General features: G+C 42.4%; 1 protein-coding gene across 1 annotated transcript in view; it reads right to left on the reverse strand.

The window, feature by feature from the left end:
• The window catches only part of DCAF1 (DDB1 and CUL4 associated factor 1), an 84,970-nt gene that overhangs the window by 4,838 nt on the left and 66,592 nt on the right, over positions 1-13,540 (reverse strand). The window contains exons 22-23 of the mRNA XM_004615207.2: positions 13,439-13,540; positions 1,326-1,578 (exon numbers count right to left, since the gene is read on the reverse strand). Coding sequence (XP_004615264.1) covers positions 1,326-1,578; positions 13,439-13,540 — 355 coding nt within the window. The remainder of the gene's footprint in view (positions 1-1,325; positions 1,579-13,438) is intronic.

The raw sequence follows: 13,540 nt of genomic DNA on the forward strand, positions 1-13,540 counted from the left end.
GTAGAATCTTTTGTATGCTTAAATATATACTGCAATCACCCTCTCCCAACACAGACACACTCATACACTCTTTCTCCTACTCCCAAACACCAATGCTTACAGAAACCACGCCCTTACTTTAAAGAAGCGTGGCATTTGTTGAACCTAGGCCAGAACAGAATTTTTTGTAATGATATAAATATTCTCTCTAGTTCACTATGGCAGCCACGTGTGACTACGGAGAACTTGAAATGTAGACATGAAATGTAGACACACATGAAAATGAAGAACCTAATTTTTAATCCAATTAATTAAAATACTAGTAGCCACATGTAGTTAGTGGCTACCATATTAACTTTAATACCTACCATGTTTATATGAATGCTGGCCAGGTTAGCTACATGAAAAATGGCTGGATATCACAGGGATTACTCCCCAATCAGGCAGTGCAGCACTAGGAAAAACCAAGACCACAGCAAGCATGATTCTGTCAATGTGACACATGTCACAGAGATGCTGCCAAGTATATCTTCTTGAATATGCAGAGTATAACTGCAGAGCTAAGCAGACCCTTAGGATCATTATGGCCTACTTAGAATTCACAACCTAGTCAGAGCAACTTAACTTCACAAACCTGTCCTACTGAGGAATTACCAGAAAAATTGGACCTTGTTTTTCATTAACTTAGAGTAAGGGGGTAAAGCACAGAACAAACAAAAGAGAAACCTTTGTTCCCTGGCCTTTAAGAGGGATTAGGAAAAGCAAACATCAAGAAAGGGCTCCTCACAAGAGGATTTTTCTTTATAATTTTAGGAAGGAGCAGGTACAATAACCCACAGCAGCTATTTATGATGATTCTAGCTATGTCTCTTGGGAAAAACTACTCTTTGGCTGCCCATTCTAAGACCAGTCCTCAAAACCAGGGGTTGACAAACTACAACCCACAGGCCTAACCTTAAAAAACTTTTTGTTTTTTAATAAAACTTCATTAGAACACAACCACACTGTTCACCTTATCTCTGGATGCTTTTGCACTACAAATGTAGGGTTAAAATAGTTGCAACAGAGATCATGGAGCCCACAGAGCAGATAATATCTGGCCTTTACAGAAAAGCTTGCCAATCTCTGTTTTCCAGGTAAGAGATAACAGCCATTTGGTTACACAGTCCAGTGGAAAAGCAGCTATTAGAGATGTGGAATTGCTGGTCCTCAAGGGGTGAGAGTAGAGAGACTACAGTTATGGGCACAGAACCCTGGTATAGCTTGCCCTCTGGGCTGTGCTGGCACAGGAAAAGAATCTTTCCCTGGGTGCCAAGGCTCAGTCCCATGGTCAGCCCTAGACTTACTGTCCCCCAGGATCAGTTCCACTTCCTCGTCTGCATCAGAGTCTTCATCATCCCCGTCCTCTCCCTCCTCTAGAAGGTTTGCTAGCTCCTCGTCTGAGGGAGAAAAATCATTGTCCCCATCCTCCCCTGCGTTCTCGTTGTTGTCATCCTCCTCCAACTCCGCCTCTAGCAACTGGTCAGTGTCGAGCTCATCTAGATCATCAGTGTCATCATCTTCATCATCATCATCTTCTTCCTCCTGTTCTTCCTCTTCCTGGTAAGAGAGCAATGAGGTTCATTAGGACAAAGACAGAGGCCTGACCCATGTAGGCCACATAGTTGGTCAATCTATCCTGTCCAAAAGGCCAGGGAAGGAAACTATTGATACAAAATAGCCTAAGTTAACACAGACTTCATGGACACCCATCTTGTCAATGATGGCTAAGACTGACACATACATGTCCCTCAAAGCACTCCAACAAGCCCCACTCTCAGATAAAAGATGACTGATCACACAGCCCTGACTCAAGGTCACTGCCATCAATATTTTAGGTTGCTGACTTAACTCCAGGAAGTGCTTCTCTCTCCTGCAACCAAACCAAGTAAAATTAGTTGAAGCAATGAAACAGAAACTCCCACCTGGAATCCAAAAAGCAACGCTTTAAAAACAAGAGGAAGAACACAGCTGGTAAATCATCAGTTTTTCAGCCATTCAAGTTTATGTCCTTGATCTTATAACCCATGATATGAGTAAACCTCTCAGAATACTGTCATATGCACCAATGACTTAAATGTTCAATAAAACAATTACAATATAAAACACCAATGGGTATCATAATTTGTTATAAGTCAACTCTTAAAAAGAAAAAAAGAAGTCATCCCTCCATCTTTATACCCTTCTAAAGGCAAGAAAGTACATGAAATATTTGATTCTAGGTAGCCCAGGTTTGCTATCTGATACATTCTGACACATCTGCCTGATTTCAAATTTGCACTACAATCCAAATAATTTCACTTCAAGCAGAGGAGACTACAATGGCAGCTCTTTGCTATGAGAAGGATAACAATGTTCTCACATAAATGTGACCAATATCCAGTCACTTTCCTTCAGCTCACACATTACCTGTCAGCCTTGCCGGGAGCAAAACATTTCTAAATTCTGCACTATCAAATTAATTTAACATGGAGCTGGAGCGATAGCACAGCGGGCAGGGCATTTGCCTTGCACACGGCTGACCCGGGTTTGATTCCCAACATCCCATATGGTCCCCCGAACACCACCAGGAGTAATTCCTGAATGAAGTGCCAGGAATAACCCCTGTGCATTGCTGGGTGTGACCCAAAAAGCCAAAAAAAATTAATATATTGGCCTAAGACAGTCAAGGGGTCCCTGCGTTCCGGGCTGGGCTCCGCATGCGCTGACGGCCACTGCTCCGCTCCCCTGGCACTCAGGACTCGCACTGCGCTGGTCTGTTGGGGAAGGAGACCGCAAGGAGACGGCAGACAATCTGGGAGACGAGTGGTGGAAAAACCAGACCACAGCAGGAGCAGTCAGTAGCCCAGAGCCTGGCAAGCTACCCGTGACATATTTGATATGCCAAAAACAGTAACAACATGTTCTTCATGTTCCTGGAGCAAGCAGACGCCATTGGGCTACACTAGCTCTCAACGGGGACAAATGAAGACGTTACTGGCGCCTGCTCGAGCAAATCGATGAACGGGATGACAGTGATACAGTGAAGACAGTCAAGATAGAATAAGCCCAATTAAACATAAAAAAAATATAACTTAAAGGGGGCTGGAGCAATAGCACAGTGGGTAGGGCATTTGCCTTGCACACAGCCAACCCGGGTTCAATTCCCAGAGTCCTATATGGTCCCCTGAGCACCGCAAGGGGTAATTTCTGAGTGCAAAGCCAGGAGTGACCCCTATACATCGACAGGTGTGACCCAAAAAGAAAAAAAAGTAACAAGCACATTGTTAGGGTCTAAGAGCTTAACTATCATCACTGCTTGAAAGGAGCTGAAAGAGCTTGAAAGCAGAAACCCTAGGGTGAAACACACTTTTCAAGCAGCTGCTGCCCTAGCACCTAGTCCCAAGCATATCATCTCATACAAACAGCTGCATAAAGATCAGGGAAACAATCGAAATTACATGTTAGATTACAACTTTTTTTTTTTTTGAAAGGGGGAACACCCAGCAGTGCTCAAGACTTACACCTGGCTCTGCACTCAGGGGTCACTCCTGGCAGGGCTCAGGGGACCATCAGGGGTGGCCAAGATAGAACCAAAGTCAGCTATATGGAAGGCAAGCACTTTGCCCTCAGTGTTATCCCTCTGGTCCCCTAGATTACAACATAAAACAAAGTTTTTATTATAGTTCAGGTAATATGGTGATAATGTTTAATTTTATGATACTGATGTACCATAAGTTACAAAGTTACTGCACACTACTGTCACTGAAATGCCCATGACCCACCCTCCTCACCATGTCACCTCTGCTCTGACATTCCTCCCCAACCACCTTCCACTGTTTGTTGACTGACAATATGGTTTTCTTGCATGCTGTGACCTCCCTTAGCACTCATGTGCTCAAGAACCTCCAACTTAGGTTCCCATGTTACTTCCCGCCAACCTATTCATCTCTCTCACCACCTCCCCTCAAACCTGGTACTTTCAGGTTTGTATTCCAGTATCCAAGGAATATATTGTCCTGATATCAACTGATATTGTCCGTTTTTTTTTGTTTGTTTTGTTTTTTGAGTCACACCCAGCGATGCTCAGAGGTTATTCCTGCTGGCTCTGCACTCAGAAATTATTCCTGGCTGTGCTTGGAGGACCATATGGGATGCCAGGGTTGAACCTGGGTCAGCTGTGTGCAAGGCAAACACCGTATCCACTGTACTATCACTCCAGCCCCTTGATTCATTTTCTATATATACCACAGGTGAGTAAGATCATCCGATATTTGTCCTGCCTCTGGCTTACTCTCATCAGCACGATAACCTCTAAACTGCAGTGAACTACGTGATTTTTTTCCTGTAACTAAATTGTTGGATTACAACTTTTGCCGTTTTTTTCCCCCTAAGTATATTTTCTTGGCCTTGATCAGAATAAATCTCTTACCCATATCACCATTCCACTGTTAATAAACAGTGCTCAGGGGCTGGAGTGATAGCACAGCGGGTAGGGCGTTTGCCTTGCACGCGGCCGACCCCGGTTTGAATCCCAGCATCCCATATGGTCCCCTGAGCACTGCCAGGGGTGGTTCCTAAGTGCAAAGCCAGGAGTAATCCTTGTGCATCGCCAGGTGCGACCCAAAAAGCAAAAAAATAAAATAAAATAAACAGTGCTCAGTAACAAGGCTGTCTTGATTAAATCCAAATTTTATGGTGGGTGCCTTGCCTTGTATCCTGGTTTGAACTGCAGCACTGGATATGGTCCTCTGAGCACAGTCAAAGCAGCTAGATGTGGCTGAAAACTCCCCCTCAAAAAAATATCCAAGCTCTATTAGCATGATGATTCACTTGGTTGATTTAACTTCATAGGAATACTAAGATTTAAATGTGAGGGTGGAGAGAGAATATGTATATATGTGTGTATAAGTGCTTTTTAAAAAAGTAAGTGGCTCAGGCCAGAGAGACAGTATGTAACAGATAAGGTGCTTGCCTTGCACACAACTGATCTGGTTCAATCCCTAGTACTCCACATGGTCCCCTGAGCCTGTCCAGGAATGATCCTTGAAAACAGAGCCATGATTAAGCCCTAGCACCAGTAGATGTGGTCCAAACTCCTCACATTTCCACTACCCCCTCCCCCCAAAAAAAGTGGCTGGCAAATATTTCAAACAAGTGTCAAGTTTTCTGTTTCTTTATATTGAATAAAATATTCCTAAAGGCGGGGGCTGGAGGAATAGCACAGCGGGTAGGGCGTTTGCCTTGCACGTGATCGACCCGGGTTCAATTCCCAGCATCCCATATGGTCCCCTGAGCACCGCCAGGAGTAATTCCTGAGTGCAGAGCCAGGAGTAACCCCTGTGCATCGCCAGGTGTGACCCAAAATACAAACAAACAAACAAACAAAAAAATTCCTAAAGTGGGGCTGGAGAGACAGTACAGTTAATAGGGCACTTGCCTTGCATGAGGCAGACCCAGGTTCTATCCCTGAGCCTGCCAGGTGTGACCCCTTAGTGCAAAGCCAGGAGTAAGCTCTGAGCAGCACCAGGGGTGCCCCCCAACCCCCCTACCAAACACACACATACATGAAATCTTCCTAAAGAAATATAAGTCTGTGGCTGGAGAGATTGTACAGACGTAAAGGCATTTGCCTTGCATGCTGCTGACCCCAGTTTAATCCCTTGCACCCCATAAGGTTCCCTAAACTCTGCAGGGGTGATAACCTCTGAGCACCGAGGCAGGAATAAGCCCTGAACACCACAGGGTTTATCGTGAAAACAAGACTGGAGAAACTACAATAACCAGTAAGGTGCTTGCCTTGCACATGGTTGACCCAGTTGTGATCTCCAGCATCCCACATGGTCCCTCGAGCATTGCTAGGAGAGGTCCCCGAGTGTGCAGAGCCAAGAGTAACCCCTGAGTATGCTGTGTGGCCCCCAAACAAAAACAAACAAAAATCACACACATACATAAATGATAAGGGTCAGAGAGAGATCAATGGGCTGAGCACATATTCAGAAGCCCAGATTTTTATTCTCTAGCAAATGAATGCTTCCCCACCCACCCACCACTACCTAAAATGAACCCTAAACACAGAGTTAAAAGTGGCCCCTGAGCATTGTCAGTTGTGTCCCTAAAATTAAACAGAAAGAAAAAAGAAATACAAGCACTTTTATGGCTAATCATGGGGCTTCTCTACAATGACAACTGACCAATCCTCGTCTCCACTGCTGGCCTGCTCACCTCTTCAAAATCTCTTTTTCTGAGCAGTGGATTCTCACAATTTTTATTTCTACCTTATTTCCTCTCAATCATAAATTTTGAATTTTCACTAGACAACTCTATCCTTGTATGTCACAAAATCTTAAATCCCTTCATTCAAAAAGTAAAATCCCTTAATTCAACAACAGAACTCAAAGCACCCCTAAACCTAGCATCGATTTTCCACACTTATCAGATGAGAAATCTCACATACAGTGTACTTCCCCTAGTTCTATAGTTACACACCGAATTAACTATTGTTTTCCATAAATCAAGACTCCCCAATAATCTTTCATAACTCTTTAAAATAACCATTTAAGAAGCAGTTTATTGCTGGACCATTCAATCAGATGGCAGTTTCTGGGTTTAATTTGCTAAAGTGAAAAGGCAAATTCAAAGGTAACAGGTGCTGCATACCTGAGTAATTTAAATAAATCACACCAGGAACAACTAAAACCTGAGAAGAGAAAACTAAATCAGGACAAAACTTTGAATAGCAAATGACTCCTATGAAAATGAAGTCTTGTTTCAATTAAGATGAAACAAAGAAAAGTTTAAAAGAACAAATTGAGTTGGCATAAGAAGAGATGGAAGGAAAACTCTGACACTGAGGAAAAAAATAGCTAAATATGACTGTAAGATGCTCGGAAGACATGTCAACAGAGTTGATGTCACAAAAGAAACTTGCTTAAAGTTTGTATCATCCAATAAAAATAAACTCACAAACCAAAAATGCCAAAAGCAAGGCTGAAAAGTTCTCTAATTTATATCCATCAAACATGAAAAGCATGAGATGATCCCTACGGACTACAGTATCAGTGCAATATACCTTGATCTTGAAAAATACAGAAACAATGCTAACTCATCCACTCCGCCCTACCAAGGTACCTAACTTTTCTTCCAATTAGAAATCTCACAAGCTCTTCCAGTCTGAGCCCTAACAACCCTTCATTAAGGCTATCTAAGTCTTGACTGTTCCATGGCAAGGAAGTTGCATCTTCCTTTGTACCAAAACTTAGAAATCCTAACCACCTTGTCCTACTGGGTAAGGGCTGAAGAGACTGGAGAGACTATCCTTCTAATTATCTTGCTAAAACTCTCAAAAGAAAATTAAAACAATACTATAAAAGAGAAATCAGTGTTTTCTCTGACCCAAGCATCCCTGAAGAGGGTGGGATGGAAAGACAGAAGCACTTGGACCTGAGAGATAGTACAACCAGGAACGAGCTTGCCTTTCATGGAGTCAACCCTAGTTCAATTCCTGGCAAGCACAGCAATGAGTGATGCCTAAGCATAGAGCAAGAGTAAGCTTTCAGTGTGTGCCCCCCAAATCGTACCACTACTCCACCACCTCCTCCCGTGCCAAAAAAAAATAATAGACAGTAGCATTTAAATTGTCCCTTATGGTGGTCTCTTACATAGCTAGTTACCTAAAATTCACAACCATTCACTCCATGTCTGCAAGAAAATTGAGAATAATTACAAGAATAGTCCTCTAACTACTGAAGTACCTAAAGTAATAGTTCCTGTCTTTTCTTTCTTCTCTCTCTCTTTTTTTTTCCTTTGATTTTTGGGCCACACTGACAAACAGTTCCTATATTCCTGGCTAAGTGCTCAGAAGTGACTCCTAGAAATGTTTAAGGGGTCATATGTGGTACCAGGGATTTGAACCAGGTTTGCAGCTACCACAGCTACATGCAGAACAAGGGCCTTACCTACGATTCTATCTCTCGGCTCAGCTTCTCTTTTCCTTGACTTTCTCCATAAAGACAGTCTTTTTACAGTTCTCAGAAGACTTGCCCAGAGCTTCATAAACAGCAACAATACGGAAAGTTAGGGATAATGATTTACACAGATAGCAAGGACCAGAGCAATAGCTCAGTGGGCTGGAGCACATGCCTTGCGTGTGTTAGGCCCTGGGTATAATCCCTGGTGAGGCCCCAAAGGACCTCATGCAAATAGCCCTGGGGCTCCCAGGCTGAACAGCACAACTTCACCAAGTCCAGGAACTAAGCAATTAGCTCCGCTTAGGAGACCCAGATCCTCTCCTCCCCACCCACTAAAAAGCAGCAAACAAAAAAGAACAGAAAAAGGCTCTCCTCCAACTCTACTCACTAATCTTAAATCTACTAACCCAAATACAGAGGCACTTTCCTTGCTTGTTTTAGTCAGAAACCCATTTCTGGGACTAGTGAATAATCTCTGAGCTGTAATAAAAACTTATTCAACTAGTTAGAACATTCCACCAAAGGCTATGGAGATCACAGGACTTTTAGGTCAATCTGTGTTTTAGCTTTTTGGTCACAGGTAACAAAGGATATTTAAAAGATAGTTTAAACCTATAAAAAGTCCAACATACACCAAAATCTCAAACATCCTTCCTTAGTTAGACTAAGTGCTGTCAAAGAAAAAAAATCTAAGTGCTCTGCCCATAATATAATTTGAAATTTTTTTTAATTACAGTTTTCATCAAATACCTAGGAATTAATTTAACACAGGATGTGGAAGGCTTAATATACTGAAAAACGGTCGCTACTGAAAAGAAGTAGCAGAGAATACCAAAAAATGGAACAATAGCTCATGTCAATGAATTAGAAGTATAAGCATCTGTCAAAATGATCATCTTAAAATATCATACAGATCCAATGCAATTCTCATCAAAATTATGATAACTTTCTTCAAGGGCTTAAAACTCTACTTAAATCTATATGGAATAATAAAATTTCCTTAAATAAGGGCCAGAGAGAGAATACAGCAGGGAGGGCCCTTGCTTTACATGAGACTAATCTGGGTTTGATTACCAGCACCCCATACAGTCCCCACACAGTCAGAAGTGATCCCTGAGTACTGAGCACTGTCCAGTGTAGTCCAAAAATAAGAATAATAACAACAAAAATTCCTTAAATAGTCAATGCAATTTGAAGATAAAATAAGAGGGAGAGGGAAGGCACTGGATCCAGACTTTAAATTATACCATAAAGCTACAATAATCAAAACTATTTAGTGCTAGACTAAAGACTCTCAGACCAATGGAAAAGAATTAGTCCAAAGACAACACCTTAGATTAACTGTCCATAAAACTTGGAGATGATTACAAGAAGTGTAGCAAAGAGTTCTCAAAAAAATGTAACCACATGCAAAAAAAGGGAACTGGATTCATATCTCACACCATTCACAAAAGTCATTCAAAGTGACTTTTAAAAACTTTGAACTTAGATCAAAATCCATAATGTAAACAGGAAAACATAGGCAGAATACGATATGAACATCAAATAAATCTTCAATAACGTAATTATACTGGTAAAGATAATAAAGATAAACAAATAGGACTGTATCAAATTAAAGTTTTTGCATGGCAAAAGAAGCTCCAGCTAAAATAAAGACACCTGAGACTCACAAATGAATCTCGGAATTGAGCAGCTCGCTGCAGGGATGGCTCCAGACCCTGCGCCATGGTGATTTCACCAGGGCACCTCAGATGGGAGCAGGTATCCTCTCTCAGCCTGCACCAGATGAACCCCGGGAGCCGCAAGCCTCCAGAACACAATCACTGTCACCTTCACAGGCTCATCCTGGCCCCCCCCCACAAGAGAATAAATCCACTGAAAAACCCAGGTATGCAAGACAAGTGATGAAAATGCCAAGCCTCATGGGATAAGGACTGGGCCTCCCTTCTCATCTCCCCGCCCTTCCGGGGTCCTGGCCGTCAAGCCTGCTAACTTCTTCTGGGTGCCATGTAAGCACAGTAACAGTCATGATCCAGAGACTCACAAATGAATCTCAGAACCGAGAAGCTCACTGTAGGGATGTCTCCGGACCCCATTTATTTAAATTTTTACAATCCCAGGAGCATGCGACTGACTGGTTTCGCAGCCCCACGATATGAATCATTGTGAGGTAGACCCTTACAGGCATCTTATACTATTCATAACAAGCAATACAAAATAAATTATCTGGCATCTGCCTGTAGGGTATTCTTGAGTGGTGGTGGGAAACTTCAAAATAATGGTGGTGGGAAAATGTAATGGTGGTGGGATTGGTGTTGAAATATTGAATGTAATCAATTACTGTGAACAAGCTCATGAAAATGAAATTTAAAAATAAATAAAGACACCAGAAATAAAGACACAAAAAATAAAGACACTACATAATGGGAAAAAATATCTACACACATAGTATCAGATAAAGGGCTAATATCCAAGATAAAAAAACTCGGGGCTGGAGCAATAGCACAGTGGGTAGGGCGTTTGCCTTGCATGCGGCCGACCCGGGTTCGATTCCCAGCATCCCATATGGTCCCCTGAGCACTACCAGGGGTGATTCCTGAGTGCAGAGCCAGTAGTAACCTCTGTGCATTGCCAGGTGTGACCCAAAAAGAAAAAAAAAAAAAAACAAGATAAAAAAACTCAACAGCAAACAACAACCAAATAACAGTAATCCTATCAGGGGCTGGAGCAATAGCACAGCGGGTAGGGCATTTGCCTTGCACGCGGCTGACCCGGGTTCAATTCCTATCAAAAATGGGGAGAGAGGGGCTGGAGTGATAGCACAGCGGGTAGGGGCGTTTGCCTTGCATGCGGCTGACCCGGGTTCGATTCCCAGCATCCCGTATGGTCCCCTGAGCACGGCCAGGGGTAATTCCTGAGTGCAGAGCCAGGAGTGACCCCTGAGCATCGCTTGGTGTGACCCAAAAAGCAAAAAAAAAGGGGGGGAGAGATAAACAGACACCCCAGAAAAAATATATGAACCACCACTAGGTATATAAAAAAGGGTTCATCATTAATTATCAGGAAAATAGGATCAGAGATATAGAACATTAAGATAGGTGCTAGTCTTGCACGCAGCTGACCCACGTTAGATCCCTGGCACCCTGTATGGTTCCCCAATCATTGCCAGGAGTGATCCCTGAGTATACAGCCAGAAGTAAGCCTTTGAGCACCACCAGATATGGCCCAAAAAACCAAAAACCAAAAAAAAAAAAAGATACTGACAGAATGCAGAGATGCCACTGGACCCCATGCCAGGGTTGTTTCATCCAGGGCAATGTGGAAGGGGATGAGTGAGTCCCACCACCTGCCCCAAAAGAGACCAGGAAGCCAAAAACACCCAGAACTCAACTGCTGTCATGCTCTCGGTCAATCTCCACAGGCTCAGATGAGCCTCAACCATGAAGGAATTTGCTGAAAAACCCAAATATGTGGGGCTTGTGACTGTAATCTCCAGGCTTGCACAGAGTCGGGGATGGGTAACCTCCCCCATCTCCCAGCACCTTCAGGAACCTGGCAGTTATGTCCACAAACTACCTTTAGTGCCATTTAAGTTATTAACGGCCACGATTCAGAGACTTACAAATAACTCTCAGAAGAGGAAGAGAGCAACATAACACAGAGATGCCTCCGGACCACAAAGTCACCATCCAGTTAAAAATTTAATTGTAGCTGTATCACCTTATTTAAAAACTAAGAATTCCTGAAGCACATGGTTACATCCATGGTCACACAACATCTCATACTCTACACAAGGGCTTACTGGCTCCATGGTGATATAACAATTTTCACACACTTTCCTCTAAGGAAACTGTTTTTGGATCCTTAGTGGATTATTCATAATAAGCAATACAGAATGAATTATTATGTTCTGCTTTGGGGGCAGGCTTAAGGGACGGGGTGGAGTAATTTGAAATATGGTGGTGGAAAGGTATAATGGTAGTGGGATTAGTGTTGGAATATTAAATGTAATCAATTATTAAGAACAACTTTATAAAAATAAGATAAATTTTAAAAAACTGATGCTGACAAATCACACCAAGTAAGTACCTCCATAGTATGACCACCAATTAAAATCCCCTTTGAGGATTAATGCATATACCTTGCGTGCAGAAGGCCCAAGTTCAATCCCCAGCAACATATAGAATCCTGAATACCTCTGGGGAGCAATCCCCAAGCCAAAAGGTTATGGCTCCAAAAGACTAAAACAACAAAATAAAGTCCCCAATGAAAAAAAGAAAAATCAAGATCATTAAGATACTATTGAACACAACACCTCTATTCATTCTATAAAACACTTACTTTCTAAAAAGCATCAAAATCTTCTCTTTATCTATAAACTCCATTCTATGACTGGAGTGACAGCACAGCCAATAGGGCATTTGCCTTGCACACAGCCAACCCAGGTTCGATTCCTCCATTCCTCTTGGGGAGCCCAGCAAGCTACCGAGAGTATCCTGCCCATACAGCAGAGCCTGGCAAGCTACCCATGACATATTCAATATGCCAAAAACAGTAACAAGTCTCACAATGGAGACGTTACTGGTGCCCACTCAAGCAAATTGATGAACAATGGGATGACAGTGCTACAGTGCTATGACTCTGAAAATAAAATAAGGAACATAAAAATCAAACCAGAACTCAAAGCTAAGCCATTTCTATAATCCAGCTCAGCAGAGTGACATTTTCCTGTTTTTAACTAACACTGGGAGTGTGGGAAGTGCTAATCCTAAAGCCAGAAAGGATTCCAATGATGATCCAAGAATAGGCTCAAGATGCCTAATACAAACTCTGAGACTAGTAATCTACACATAAACCTATAGATGGAACACACAGAACCACCTCATACAAGTTAAAGTATTATTAATAACAAAAACTTTCTCCTGAAATCAATGAAAAATTACACATGTCTGGTCTTCAGAATATTACAACAGGTAGCAAAGGTTGGTATTTAAAAGTCCCACAGGGGAACCAGAGAAATACCTTAACCAACTAATGCATGCAAGCATGCAGGAGGCCTAGTTTCAATCCCTGTAAAAATATGATACCTCAAGCATCATAGGGTACAACCTTGAGCAGAAAGCCAGTAGTAACCCCAAACCCACTAGTACTACTGTGTGTGGTTCAAATAACAACATTAAAATTACAGATCCAGAGACAGTACAGTTCAATATATAGCTGGATGCCTTCAACAGCCAACCTGGGTTTGATCCCCAGCATCCCATATGATCCCCCAAGCCCACCAGGACTGATCCCTGAGCACAGAGCATGTGTAAGCCCTGAGCACCATCAAAAAAAAAGCCCCCACACACACACCAAAAAAATAAATAAATAAAACCCCTATACCAATAAGTGGAAAAGCATAACTTCTATAAATACTCTAGCAAAACAAACAAAAACAAAAAAAACCCAAAATATCAAAGAACACTAACCTGGTCCTCCTCTTCATCCTCATCTTCTGCCAGGCGCTGCCTGCCCACTTCATATAGCCTGCATACCGTGTCCATGTTCAGGGCATCCATGCTGCCTTGGTT

This window comes from Sorex araneus, chromosome 4 (genome assembly GCF_027595985.1).
Source record: "Sorex araneus isolate mSorAra2 chromosome 4, mSorAra2.pri, whole genome shotgun sequence".
In the NCBI taxonomy this organism is placed as follows: domain Eukaryota; kingdom Metazoa; phylum Chordata; class Mammalia; order Eulipotyphla; family Soricidae; genus Sorex; species Sorex araneus.